Source organism: Salvia hispanica, chromosome 3 (assembly GCF_029641045.1).
Source record: "Salvia hispanica isolate PSC_SH4W2 chromosome 3, Shi_PSC_v1, whole genome shotgun sequence".
Taxonomy (NCBI): Eukaryota; Viridiplantae; Streptophyta; class Magnoliopsida; order Lamiales; family Lamiaceae; genus Salvia; species Salvia hispanica.
The window spans coordinates 31,758,675-31,773,327 of record NC_142694.1 but is presented as its reverse complement, the minus strand read 5'-3'; the positions used below and the strand labels follow the sequence as shown (position 1 = coordinate 31,773,327).

The 14,653-nt window shown below is 32.4% G+C and overlaps 3 protein-coding genes across 3 annotated transcripts; 1 reads left to right on the top strand and 2 right to left on the bottom strand.

Annotated features, from left to right (window-relative positions):
- Nucleotides 1–1,112: 1,112 nt before the first annotated feature.
- Nucleotides 1,113–4,280, top strand: LOC125212518 (NAD(P)-binding Rossmann-fold superfamily protein). The gene is made up of 8 exons (XM_048112716.2): nucleotides 1,113–1,356; nucleotides 2,605–2,836; nucleotides 2,924–3,003; nucleotides 3,079–3,232; nucleotides 3,310–3,388; nucleotides 3,469–3,553; nucleotides 3,754–3,800; nucleotides 3,882–4,280. Exons 1-8 carry the CDS (start codon nucleotides 1,245–1,247, stop codon nucleotides 4,053–4,055), a joined length of 963 nt encoding a protein of 320 aa, XP_047968673.1. The 5' UTR covers nucleotides 1,113–1,244; the 3' UTR covers nucleotides 4,056–4,280.
- A 406-nt stretch (nucleotides 4,281–4,686) lies between these two features.
- On the bottom strand, nucleotides 4,687–6,318 carry LOC125214663 (uncharacterized). Its single transcript, XM_048115779.2, has one exon. It carries the CDS (start codon nucleotides 5,216–5,218, stop codon nucleotides 4,850–4,852), a length of 369 nt encoding a protein of 122 aa, XP_047971736.1. The 5' UTR covers nucleotides 5,219–6,318; the 3' UTR covers nucleotides 4,687–4,849.
- A 144-nt stretch (nucleotides 6,319–6,462) lies between these two features.
- On the bottom strand, nucleotides 6,463–8,219 carry LOC125214662 (actin-depolymerizing factor 1-like). Its single transcript, XM_048115778.2, has 3 exons — nucleotides 8,085–8,219; nucleotides 6,972–7,237; nucleotides 6,463–6,871 (listed from the first exon to the last, which is right to left on the bottom strand). The coding sequence occupies exons 1-3, from the start codon at nucleotides 8,085–8,087 to the stop codon at nucleotides 6,721–6,723; spliced, it is 420 nt and encodes a 139-aa protein (XP_047971735.1). The 5' UTR covers nucleotides 8,088–8,219; the 3' UTR covers nucleotides 6,463–6,720.
- Between the last annotated feature and the right edge of the window lie 6,434 nt (nucleotides 8,220–14,653).

Below are 14,653 nucleotides of genomic sequence, written 5' to 3'. Positions count from 1 at the left end.
TATTTTTAATAATTAAAAATAGAGAATTTATATATTAAAAAAATCTAGGATTGCAAAATAACATGTCTGCCGAGCACCTATCCTAAACCTCTTGAAAATACCGAGCACATGAGTGTGCTCGAATAGAGGTGCTCGCTACATCCAAAGACATGAAGGTGCTCGCCATATTTTCTAAAACCTTTCAGAAATTCCGAGCACATGGAGGTGCTAGCAAATTGCCGAGCACATGGAGGTACTCGCGCATCCTACGGTATGGTTGACCAATTCGGCGAGCACCTATAATCGCTCGGAGAAAAATGCCGACGAAGCGTTTACCGACCACCTAAAATGCTCGGAATGTGCTCGGTATTTTCCCTTCACCGAGCACTTTCACCCTTTATTACCGAGCACTTTGGTGCTCGGGAAATAGCCTTTTTTTTGTAGTGGTTGATCATGTCTCGTCCATATATTATTAGATAATCCTCTAAATTGTGATGTTTTTGACGAGATGGGTGACATATTTCAACAAGTTGTAAATTTGAAATACGTATGCACCAAATCAACAAACAATTACAAATAATTTTATTTTTTTTAAATTTACATTAGAAAATTGGGAAAAAAATTATACAAATTCATGCTTTTTAATTGTTGATATTTAAAGTTACTATGAATTTCCTACCTTTTATATTTCCTACAAAAGAAAATTATACAAATCAAAATTAATTTATAGTAATTCCTACAATTTTCACTACTAAAATATAGCACCAATTGGATGGAATGATGGCAGAGACCTCATCAATGCAATCCACATGAACACGTTCAAAAGTTCAATTGTCCATACCTTTTGTTATGGCATACCATCTTCTAATTAATTGTAAGAAAATAATTAATTCAATAATGTCAACGCCGACTACATATATATGTTCATGTGAAAAAATTAAATAAAGTTTTCCAAATACATAATTCATATGAATCATTTGATATCACAGATTTAAAGAGTGTATATATCCCAGATTTAAATGTAGATACATATGTAGAGTGAGTAAATATGGTGAGTAGTAGTTAGAAATAATTTGTGACTCACTTATAGTATATCAATAAATGCGCACACACCCAATTCATACCTATAATCTCCCAAAGAGGCAAAACCCATTCATATATATATATATATATGGTGTATAAGCCATCACCTCTCATACACTTTATTTCTCTTTTTCTTCTCTTATCTCTCTCTCAAACACACACACCCACACACAAGAAGGAAGATGTTTAGGTTGATCACAGGTATACCGGGGCCTAGTGGGTTCGGATCTGCATCAACGGCTGAGAATGTGACTGAGGGGATTGACGCCACAAACTTGACAGCCATAATCACAGGTTCGGATAATTGACAAATTTATTATATTTGCGAGATAAATCAGAGTTTTAACCAAACTTCGTGGTTTGGTGATTATTTTAATTAATTAGAATCATGCATGCATGCATAATATATAATTTGGTGTGTTTGTGTGTTTTTCTTGGTCATGTTTATCGTCAAAATAGGATCTTATTTGTCGATTCATGAAGTGGATTAATCTAAATTAGCCTTAATTGATACTTTGTAGTTTATTTTAAGTAAGACAGTGTTCATGAAATAGATGACAATGTTTGGTGGGCTTATAATTGCAATTAATTTGGTTCAAAATGATCATTATAGACACAAATTAGTTTTATTTTGGGTTTAATCACCAAATCAGTTGTGTTCAAATAGCAAAACATAAGTAGTGCTTGCAGCCTTGCACCATTTTGTACATTTATTAATTTAGTTATATTTCAACTAGAAGCAATCAACCAATTAAAGGCTGTTTATGAAGTAGATAATGAATGCACCATTAAAACTAGACCTAAAATTATATGAGTCATGCAGTCATGGTACTTTTTGTTTAATTCACAGTTTCAAGCTAGCATTATTTGTTATGTTGTTTATTTACTATGATATAAATACCTCAAGAATTGTATTTACATAATTAATTCTATAAATTATTTAAAAATCAAAAGTCGATCTGATCATTTTATCTATAACTTCATATAATAGATTAAAGTAACAAAATGAACTTTGTTTTCCATGTACTCCTATTTATAAAAATGGTGAACTAACCAATAGCTTTTCTCACAAATGCTGCTCACATAAGTTATGCAGTAACTTTTGTTTTTATACTTAGATCCAACTATGCAGGAATTTAAATATTGAATTTATGAGATATATGTTGTGCAAGACCAATCATAATTTGCAGATTTAGATCTCTGTACATCCCCTCTGCTGATTAGTTGATGCCATGACAAAATCTAGCATAGTGGGTTGCTACAACGACATTCATACCACGAATTTAATTCCCAATTTTCTAGTTGGGTTCAATAATGGAAAAAATAAATTCACAGGATAACAAATATAGAAAATTAAATTGATCCATCACACCCTGATAGTGATAGACCAGGCTAGACAAATTTTCAGTACACACACCAATTAGTTAAAATTAATAACGACAACAATAATAATAATAGAGCAACGACCCTCCAATCATAAATCGAAGATTATTTTTAAATATTTTGTTAAAAAAAAGTTAACAGAAAATTCTCAAACTGCAGGTGGAGCAAGTGGGATTGGTTTGGAAACTGCAAGAGTTCTAGCTAAGAGAAATGCACATGTTATTATAGCAGCAAGAAACATGGAAGCAGCTAATGCAGCAAAGCAGTCCATTCTCAAAGATTACACCAAAGCTAAAGTCACCACCCTTAAACTCGACCTCGCTTCTCTCGACTCAGTCAAGGCTTTCAGTCATGAGTTCGCCACTCTCAATCTTCCCCTCAACATCTTAATGTAACTTAAAAAAAAAAAACTCATTTTAACAACAATTTAGACATTTTTTGGTTAGTGTTCACAATCCGACTTTGTTTTTTTTTTCAGAAACAATGCTGGTATCATGTTCTGCCCTTTTCAGCTGTCTCAAGATGGGATTGAGATGCAGTTTGCTACAAATCATCTTGGTATAGTATAACACATTTATAATTTCTTGAAATATTCTCATCTTAGGTTGTAAGAGTTCATGTCTCATTGGTCAGGCCACTTCTACTTGACTAACCTACTCCTGGACAAGATGAAAGAAACTGCAAAATCTACGGGGATCGAGGGGAGGATTGTGAATCTATCATCGGTAGCACATCTACTCACTTACCCAGAAGGGATTGCTTTCGAACAGATCAGTGATCAAAAGAAGTAAGTGAGTTCATCAAATTTAAATCATAATATGGAAGGCCTAGTGTATAAAGCGATGCATTTTTGTTTGGTGACAGATATGATGACAAGAAAGCATATGGACAGTCCAAACTAGCCAATATATTGCACGCGAACGAGCTCTCTAGGCGTCTGGAGGTAACGTATCGCAACCTCAAAAACACACTAGAGCTCTCTAGGAGGAAAAAGCAGTTGTTTAAACTAGTGTGTTTCTGCAGAGTGAAGGAGTGAACATTACAGTGAATTCAGTGCATCCGGGGCTGATCATGACGAATCTGTTCAGATATTCCGGGATTTTGATGAGTAAGAAGTCCTACAATCTAACATGTGTGTTACACTAAAACAAGATTTTGCTGCAGAAATCTTGAAGTTTTCTTGCACTAAATCAAGATTTTTGCTGCATTAAATCAAGATTTTTTTCTGCAGAAATATCGAATTTACAACACACTGACACACACATTTATGTGCTAGTTTTCTCGCACTAAATCAACATTTTTGTGCAGAAATGTTGAAGCTGGCAACTCACATTCTCTGGAAAAATGTTCCTCAGGTAACAGTCCCTCAAACAGAACATAATGATCTAAAAAAAGTTAAAATGTAGTAGTATGTTAACTTTGCTCTCGATTTTCAGGGTGCAGCTACAACGTGCTATGTTGCGCTCCACCCCGGCCTTAAGGGAGTGTCGGGGAACTACTATGTCGACTGCAACGAGTTCAAGACAAGCAGCCTGGCCAGAGACGAGGCTTTGGCAAAGAGACTCTGGGATTTCAGCTGCAACTTACTTAAGACAGCTGAAAAAGCCTGAATGCACATCAATGAGTTGAACTCTGTTTCAAATTAAGATCTTGTGGTTTTTAATGTTTTGTAAATTTGGACAAGAATATTGCTCAAATCATAGAAGATGGCCTAGTTTTTCTTGTCTAAAAAAGATGTGTTTATTTACATATAACAAATATTTTGAGTGTTATGTGCTTCTGCATGCATTGTAATTGATGTATTAATTTCTCTATATATATCACTATTACTACTACTATCTTACACAATTCTTAGCTATTTTCTAGTATTTTTTCTTTTTAAATGTAATCACTCTTATCATGGATAATATAGTACTCCTATATTTCATGCAATTATTGGTAGTATTTCTTACCCATTTCTTATAAAAAAATACAAATATGTTAAAAATGTGCATTAAATATAACTCAATAATGATATGTTTTCTATATGTAGGAGCGGTACATTATGACATTTTTCACAGATAACTTTAGATCATTGCATTTTTTTCCTGTCAACACTAAATATATTGAGGATTTAGGAAAGCTGCAAAAATCTATAACTGTAATTAAACTAAATTCGAGCCAATTTAGTGACTAAATTCAATTTAATTAGTTAGCTAATTAAACCGGGATCAAACAATTTTAAACAACAACAATAATCAATTTCTAACTCAAGCTGGAGATGAACTATAATTTCTAAATAAACAGTAGTAATAAATCAGCAAACACTAAAAAAAAAAAAATCACAAATCAAAATACCATCACGAGACGTCGTTTGGCGCAACGGATTCGAAAACCGAATTTTATTTCCAAATTAGGGGGAAAATCAAATCGGCGGCGCCTGTTCGTCGTCGGCCTCCCACAATCCGAGTGCTCTGACGGCGAAGGCGGATCCGGCGACGATGACGGCGGCGAAGAGCGGCGGCACGAGCATGTCGATCTCGGAGCGACGGAAGAGGCGCGAGGCGAGGCAGAAGTCCTCCGGCGGGATGTCGAGCGGCAGCCTGACGAGGCCCTCGCCGCGGCAGGGCGGGGAGAGCGGGCTGATGGCGGAGACGAAGGCCCACTCCGGCGTGAAGGAGGCCAGGGCGACGGCGGCCGTGAGGACGGCCGTCCAAGCGACGGCGTAGAGCATGAGGAGGTAGGTCGGGGAGGCGAGGGAATTGGGGAGGGAATTGAGGATTCGGAAGATCATTTCTAGAGAGAGAGAGAGAGGAAGTGAAGATGGATCACTATTTCCTTATGAATAGGGAAATTATTCATGCAATTTTGTTTGTTCGTTTACAAACGGGGAAATGGTGATATGTACTGTAGTATAGTATACTATTTCTTTCAATTCCTTTTTAATTACCCCATATTTTAATGTTTTAAAATTATAATTTCTATCTCATCTCTCTAACACTCTTCTTTTTATGCATTTAGAATTTCAACGGGGAAAAGGTAAGTTGAGAAGTTATATTTCTCATTTACCTTCTCAAAAATGTAATTATATCTTCTCATAAAGTAATGGACTCTAATAGAAGAACGGGGGAAAAGGTAAGTTGAAAAGTTATATTTCTCATTTACCTTCTCAAAAATGTAATTATATCTTCTCATAATGTAATGGACTCTAATAGAAGAAGGTAAATTAACAAAGCATAACTAATTTTTTTACCTTTTCTTCCACGAAAAGGTAAAGATACATTCTCAAAATGAAAGATGGTCTAATACCTCCCCAAATAACTTTTTCCGTTGGAGCATGAAATTTATTAAGAAGAGATAAATATGGTAATTATTTTTTTTTACTTCTCCATATACCCTTTCTCTTAGAGATTCAATCATCGGTATATACTATGTCAGAAACAGTCAATTTTATGTCAACTTTCTATTTATATTTTTAAGAGATGGATGGAGTACGTTTTTAGAAGTAATTGTCTAAACTAAATCTTTCAAACCAGTATCAATTTCTATTAACAAAATTTCACTCCAACAGCGTAACTGTGGCATGAATCATGAGGTGGCGGAGTTGTGACATGACTGTTCTCCTAAAATAAAATTTTCGAAAGACTGATAAAATTGGTAAGTTGAAAAGTTTATGATATAGATGGATTTCAAAATACTATGAGATAGTGATCAAAATGTCTCGACCAGAAAAGTGGTACTACTATTTTACCCCTAATCTAATTGCATATAAAAATTGAACAAAAAATGTAATTGCAATCATGTCAACATAAGTGAAAAAAGGCCACTTACAATGGGCAAAAGAAAAAGAAAAACAAAAGTTGTAGTGAATGATGTAAATCAAGAATGGACTCAACAAAGAAAGAAAAATCATTTCAAACTCAACAGTTGCAAATGCAGAACACCAAACAAAGTAAAATCTTCTGTAGACAGTCATCAAAGCAAACAAGAAATCATTTTTTTTGCTAACTAAAATGAATTGTTGATTTAAATCAGAAATAAAGCCAGTGGTCAAATATATCATACCAAAACATGCTAGTCTTACACCTCCCAGATTGTTACAATATCAGCCTGTAGATTAAAACTACAGCTGCAACACTTGAAAACATCATATACCAAAACAAACATAAATTGCATCCAAGTTATAAGAAACAGTATACCGAGTACTTGGCGACTACTTATACGGTTATACCCAAGTTTACCTTTGAACAAACAGTAGGCAGGCATTGCACGAGACACCTGCCTATGCTTGTTCACTCAGATGGCACGGCTCTTGATGACATCAAGGCCCATTTCAGTTGGATCGGTTGCTTGCAGTTCGACTTGAATCCCGTCTAGCTCCCTCTTGAACCTGTCCTTTGAACTGGCGTAGATCATCTTGCTTCTGATCCTTGAGGAGTCAGGAGACCTTGCATAGCAAAAAAGCAATTGAGCGTATGGTTTGTATTCAGCGAGTGTTGAATTGAGTGCGTAAACTATAGGGATAAGCAATGAGATGGTGAGATTACCAAGCAATGAAGAAAATCTTGCTTTTCTGGCAATTCTCTGCAGTCACAAAGTCGAAATCGTAGATGCAGTAGCGACATTCTTCAGCAGGGACACTAGCAGCGAAGTCCTCGTAGGTTTCAGTTGGCTCACCTACTTTTTCAACAACAACCTGCTTCTGTTTCTCCTCTATCTTGAAGATGATGTAGCGGTAAGTCCTCTTCGCCTTCAGTTCCAAGAATCTCAACTTGCAATCGTCGTGAACAGCCATCCCAGATGCTGCGTTTGCCTGATCACAAGAAAGTCGTTTAGATAACATAAACATCTTACTAGGCGGCAGTAAATCAGGAGAACATGGCGCTTGCGCGAAAATCAGTAAACTAAATTCGTAAACAAACAGCAGAAACATGATATACTCCATTTAACAATCTGAACCTCAAAAAAATGTGCAAGGTATACCCCCAACACAGACACAATCACATATCATCATCATCACAACAGACATTTTACCAAAATCACAACTCGATACATCTAAAGATAGTTATCAATTTTGCCACATACATACGCTTTAGCCTACATGATGATGAATACAAATAGATCAAACTATAACACCACAACAATTATGCCATTGCATTGTTATAAAACAGATAAAGAGGAATCACCATCAACAAAAAAAATCAGTTTAAAAACTCGAATCACATACGATTTATCTGCTAAAACAATTACACGTTAGGATGATTTGCAAAAACTTCAAAAATTGGTCAATCGAGCAAAATCACAGAAACGAATAGCAACAAATGTCAGATCAATCACACATCAGGCACCGCGCATCCACGCCTCAAGCACAATTAAGCTGCAATCCTTCCACGCGAATTCCAAACTTATCTCACTAGTTAAATGAATTAAACACGAGTTCCGAATCTCAGCACCGGAAAAAACAACTCAAAAGAGAAGCATCCAGCAGAAACCAGATCACCGCTCTAGATTATTAGCCGACTAACACAGATAGCTCGCCAAAACAAAAATCGATAACTTATTCGAACTAGACGAGGAACGAAAATCAGATCAATAAAATAATCAGGAGACGCGATAGCAATGCGACGGAAAATCTGGAGAAACAGAGGGCGGAGACTCACCATTTTCGATCGTGCTTGAGTTTGAAGCAGAGAATGCGAGGACCAGCGCTGGACTGAGGGGAAAAGAAAATGAAAGAAATTTTATAGAGAGAGAGAGATAACGTGGAGGTCTCTTTATTTAAAGGATATGGTAGGGTTTTTTTACTTCGATTTTTTACTGCGTGTGAAAGTGAAACCAGATTAAAATGAAAAAACAGAGATACAAAAGGGAATATTATATACTCCTAAATAAATTTTATAAATTATACAGTGAAAACGGCTCATAATTTAATAGGTTATGCATATATAACAAAATATATTATGAAAAATATATATAAATTGAATCAATAATAGTTTTCATTTATCCCTAAGATGATCTTTCTAATACACCTACTGAAAAATGATAAAACGTCTTAGCAATTGAGTTCCGTTTTAAACGTTTAGTGTTGAATTCAAATACTACGATATTAAATAAACCTTTTTTTAATCAAAATACTAAAACCTTAATTATAAACTTAAAGCATGGTGTTCAACATTATTCTCCTTCGCTCTCGTTTTGTATCATTCGTTAAATTTTTTTGAAAAAAAAATATATAAATGACAATTTAATGTCTGTTGATTCACTATCGAACTAGACTGTTGTTGGAGTTCTTAGCGGTCTTGACTGTGAGCAGTTTCTTTATCCAAATTGAACCGAATGGTAGGTCGATTTGTGGCTGAAGTGGTCGAATCGGTAGATCCGCTCTGATTTTAAAAACATTACATTGCTCTAATTGAACAATCATCTCATGAATCATGATAACATTGCACATTTAGGAATGATGAAAGGTGAATTCGGAGTATAAATATTATACAAAATATTCTAGTTGAGATTTATCAGGATTTATATTGTGTTAATGTAACTAGAGAATTAGATTCGTAGCGTATATGTAATTACTGCATATTACTAATATTTAGTTTATTATTTTTGCTACATTATAAATTTTTATCAAAGCGCATCAATCATTCATAAATGATATGAAGAATATTGCACAAATTATTATACAAATATGTTAGTAATATTTAATTGACTCGAATGAATGGAGCAAATAGTGTGTTGCATCAAGTAAATAGCATTAAATCAAAGTATTGATTAAATTTTAATGTATTATCACAACGTATGAACAAACTCTAAATATATCATAAATTATATTTTTTGATTTTTTTTTCTATAAAAACTTTAGAAGCGTGATAGAATAGGGTCTCCACCGGAGAATTTTTTTGTAAACTGTGATATAAATATAGGAGGAAGCTAAAATAAGTAAGACTTCAAATAATATTAGAGCATATAGTAAAACTCAGATCATTAATAATATTAGTAAAAAAAAAAAGTTTACAATTAAAATAAAATAATTTTAAAGGATAAATTAAAATAATAAATATTATACGTATATTTTAATAACAAATGGACTATTAATTTTTTGGTAAGTATCATTTTTTGGAAAACAGAAACCAAATAAAAGAAATCAAATGTGATTTCCAAACATATAAATGTGTAAAAAATATGGATAAGAATATTATAATGATGCAAGCCTAGGAGTGGGGCCCACCGCATATTCTCTCTCTACATTCCTGCGTTAATTCGACGCTACTCGATGATAATGATACTATGACTTTTCACACTTTATCTTTTTTCTTAAAGAAAACATAAAATTAAATTTTCATTGCATTATAGAGTTGTGGTGCATTGCTTTAATTGTAGTAAAAAGACAAATTAAGTACTTATTTTAAAATGTGAGATAACAGTTATTTAAATCATGAATTGTCCAATTTTGTTGATATAACATTTGAAAATAGAAAATCATTTTGTGAACTGTCTTATCTTAAAATAACATAATGTGATGATGACACTCAATTTAAGTTTTTCAGTAAAGTAAGTACATAGTTTTTCATGCTTCTCATTATTTTTCTTTTTTATGTTATTATTTGAATAAAATAATGGTAGATTTATAAACGGAAGGAAAATATACTACTATTAAAACTTCATGATTTAAGTATATTATGTTTTCTACTTTTTGGGATCGACCATAATTTTGATTAAACTTAACTTTTATACGAGTTACTATTAGTGTAGTATGATTTAAATGATGTTATGTGGTAAAAATTAATGAATTTTAGCTTTTAGTAGGTGGATATATTTTTTGGTTTGGACCACATGTGTACCTGATTCGCATTTGGTGAAATCCAACTAATCTTGTTCACTGGGTTTGGATTAAGGCTGAAAGTTTTCCACCTGGTGGCGGAGTTTGAACCCGTGACCTCAATACGCATTTGTCGGAATCCAATTAATTTTGCTCGACCCGGTTTGCGGATTAAGGCCGAAAGTTTCCTAACGGGTGACGTAGTTTAAACCTATGACCTCAACATCACTACAACTCCGCGCTACCAACTGCGCTACGAGTCAATGATAGTTGGTTAGTATTTTGTTTAATCTTCTTTTTGATATTTTTAGTTATCATGTATTTAATTCATTTGAGCCAATAAATATTTCTTTATTGCACTTCTTATACATTTGGGTCTACTTATATGTCAAACAAATACCGGGCCCAATTTAGGCCCATCGACAGCACTATTTGTACATATAGGTCATGAAAATGGGCCGAGTTCAGAGTGAAGTCCAATTTATCTTAAAAATAATTTGTCGACTAGCCTAATCTTATTTTAATTTTCAATCATAAATTTGTGTATATAATTTGAGCAAACTAATACTAGATCTTTGTTTTAAAATTAATCGTCATGACTGATATTTATCATTATGACACGTGTTTCCATTTTCGATACCTAACATTTTTGTTATAAATAAATTATGTGTAGCAAATGATTTCAATATCTTTGGATGGAAATATTACAGAAAAATAAAATAAAATAAAAGAAAAACTACTTATTACTTTGTCAGTTTTTCTAAAAGAGAATCAAAGATGATGGAGTAATCATTTTTTATTATTTCTACGATGACTCAAACCTTGATTTATTGGATGAAAAAAAAAATCTTATCAACTTAATAGTGTTCAATCATAAAGTGTTTGGTTACACTAATCATTTTATCTTATTCTCATTAGTATTTTTTTCAGAGATTATATGTATGTACTCTTTATTACACAAAATATCTTATTTTTTTAGTTTAACCCAACCAAGATTTAACAATTGCATATTTCTTAAAATTAAATCATTATCAGCATATCTAACTATTTTTTTTTATATTTATTATTTTTTCTATCTACTCAATGCACTAAATAAGTACTACTACTAAATAACATCTCAAAATATCGTGATACCCACATCTTTTCTAGGTCGAAGGGAGTATATTTGAGCGACCATCTCCAAGATTAACTTCGATTATGTATTTTTATTTTACCTTTTTTATCTTTATACATTGACATGTAATTTTAATTTATCCTTTTGTCTTTATACATTGACATATCTTTCGTAAATTGTGTTACTGGTTAATTAAATAGCGTTACCAAAATATTTTAAACATAATAAATGAAAATAAGAATTATTGCATTGGATCGATTTTAAACGACAACTAATAGAGTTGATTAAATAACAAAAAAAAAACAAGAAATTGGTCAGGTGCATGCAATAACCAACTTCCACATATAGAGAAACTAAGCACGTAATTTGATTGCGTTGGGTTGTTATCAACAAAAGAAATTAAAGTAATACTCCTAAACAAATAATGCCTCTTATCATCTTATGGTAATTTAATTAGCAATTAATTAATTATGTGGGTCACAATTTCTAAAAATCGACCAAAAGAACACAAATTGGTATTCCTTTTACATTTTTGTAATTCCGTTCGTTTTTAGATTGAAAGAATATTTTCCATAAGCATGGATAGATTCATAAGGGGGGTTTCTAAAATAAAAAAGGGTGCTATGATTTTTTTAGAAATCATTGAAATTTTCACTTAATTCAGGTGGTCACATGTCTTTTGAAATATGAATGAGACTGAATGAAATTTGATTTTTGAGAATCTTCCATGAAATTGATTTTGCTTTGCCGTTAAAGTCGAAGATGATTTGACAAAATGAAAAGTGACGTTTTGTTCACCTAAAATGAAAAAATGACAGTCTATTAATTAATCAAAACGATATTGTTTTTGTTGGATGAGATGGTTTTATTGCCATGTCATTTTCTATTTTATCAAATTAACTTTAATTTTGGGGTAAATTGATTTTGTGAAAAAATAAGAAAAATAAAAAATTATGTATAGGAATTCAAATATCAGAAATTACGGAACAAAGCAAAATCAACTCACTTTGTTTTACACTAAAAGTATCAATGCTATAGTTGTAGAGAAAAAAGTTTGATATATTAAAATATCTTTGTCTAAAAATATATTAATCGCCCGTATTATTTACCCAATTTATACTACTATAATTTAAGTTGTCTATTGATGGCCTTTTTGTTTATTTCTCTTTGTAAAATATAATAATCACGTAACTAGTAATAGCCCTTGGAACACGAAAAAAAAATGAAAAATATACTCCATATCTTTATAAAATAATATTAACATTTCTAATAATAGCCCTTGGATTATCATGGGATCGAAAAATATCTTCACCGACTAGTTAATAACTTAAAATGATCCCTCCATGTTAAATTCTCATATAGTGATTAATATGCTATGTTTATAATTTCATGTCGTCATATAATAGTATTAATACGATTGAATTCGAATTAAACTTAAATTAATCAATATTTATCCCGACTTAAATACATTGAATTCGAATTAAACTTACATTAATCAATATTTATCCCGACTTAAATACAGTCACAAAGTCTGTGACATTCGTCTGGCGAACTTATAGAGTATATTTGGTGGGAGCTACCTTTAAATAATACTCTAATATTTTTTTATAGTCGTTATATATTGAATTAATAACAACAAATTCAGATCGATCAATTTTTTTCTATCTCTATTTAATACAGTCACAAATTTGTTCACCCTACCAACCATGGAGAACATATGGTGTTTATTTGGTAGGAGCTAAGTGTAAATACTAAGTAATTATAACACAATGTAAAAATATTTAATTTTTTGCAGTCTATATGCATTGTACTATCATAAAATTCGCATTGACCTGTACTTTTCCAACTTAAACACTGTTACAAAGTTGTCGATCCCACCAACCATGACGAACATCTGACTTTCATTTGGTGGGAGTTACATGTAAGTGGCATACTACAATGTAAAATATTTATATTTTTATACTATACGCATTGAACTCTCATTAAATTCATACCTATCAATAGTTATCCCGACTTAAACACAATCACAAAGTCGTCGACCCACCAACAATGAGTCATGACGCACATATGGTTTTAATTTAATGGGAGTGAGGCGTAAATAATAGTACAATACAACATAAAAATTTGTTTGTAGTACATACGGATCGAACCGCATTAAACTCGAATCAATCAGTATTTATCCCGACTTAAACATAGCCACAAAGTCGTCCATCACACACCAACCATGACGAACTCATGCGTGAGAGGTACGCATAAATAATAAGTACTCCATAATACAAATAGAAAACATTATTTTTGCACTCTATATGCATTGAACTCGCATTAAACACGTACCGATAAATATTTATCTCGACTTAAACATAGTCACAAAATCGTTCACCCCACCAAACATGACGAATATATGGTTTTCAGTTGATAGTAGTGACAAACGCGTAAATAATACTCTAAGACAACATAAAATATTTATTTTTGTAGTCTATACACAATGTACTCGCATTAAAAGCAAATCTACCAATATTTATTCCGACTTAATAGGTTTTCTTTTTCTTTTTTAATTATTTTGAGAAACTAATAAGTATAGAAATTATTAACCATTTATTTTTGCAATGTACTCGCATTAAACTCGAATTGAACAAAATTTATCCCAACTTAAACATAGTCACAAAATCATTCATCCCACCAATCATGATGAATGTAAGGTTTTTATTTGCTAGGAGTGACGCATAATATAACATAATTTATTTTTTTATATATATACATATAGTCTATATGCATTGAAATCGCATTAAATTCAAATTTTTCAATTTAACCGGACTTAAAACATAGTCACGAGTACTCACAAGATCGTCCGTCATACGAGCCATAGGCTCACACATTAGTAGTAGTAATTTTTATTTAGCGAGAGTTACTACTTGTAATACAATTCCTTTTGCAATGATTCAAAGACTAAAATATTTTCGTTTCTTATGAAAAATATAATAATAGTTGTTCATTTATTTGAGCAATTGATGGGCGTTAAAACACTTAAATTGACCGACAAATGACGAGAAAAAAAGCGACCACATGAAAATTGTTGAACGTCGTTTCTTCATATCTTGTGTCGGTGTATTTTTTTCTTACAAATATTTGACATTTCGTTACCTAATTTTTGATATTTAGCCGTTAAAGCAAACAACTACCTTTAGATTTTTTTGCAACCAATTTTTTCTCAAGAAATCACCACCTCCACAGTCAAAGTCTCACACCAGTCCCCATCACCAATATCTTCATTTTCTTTTTCATTTTTGTGAAACTAA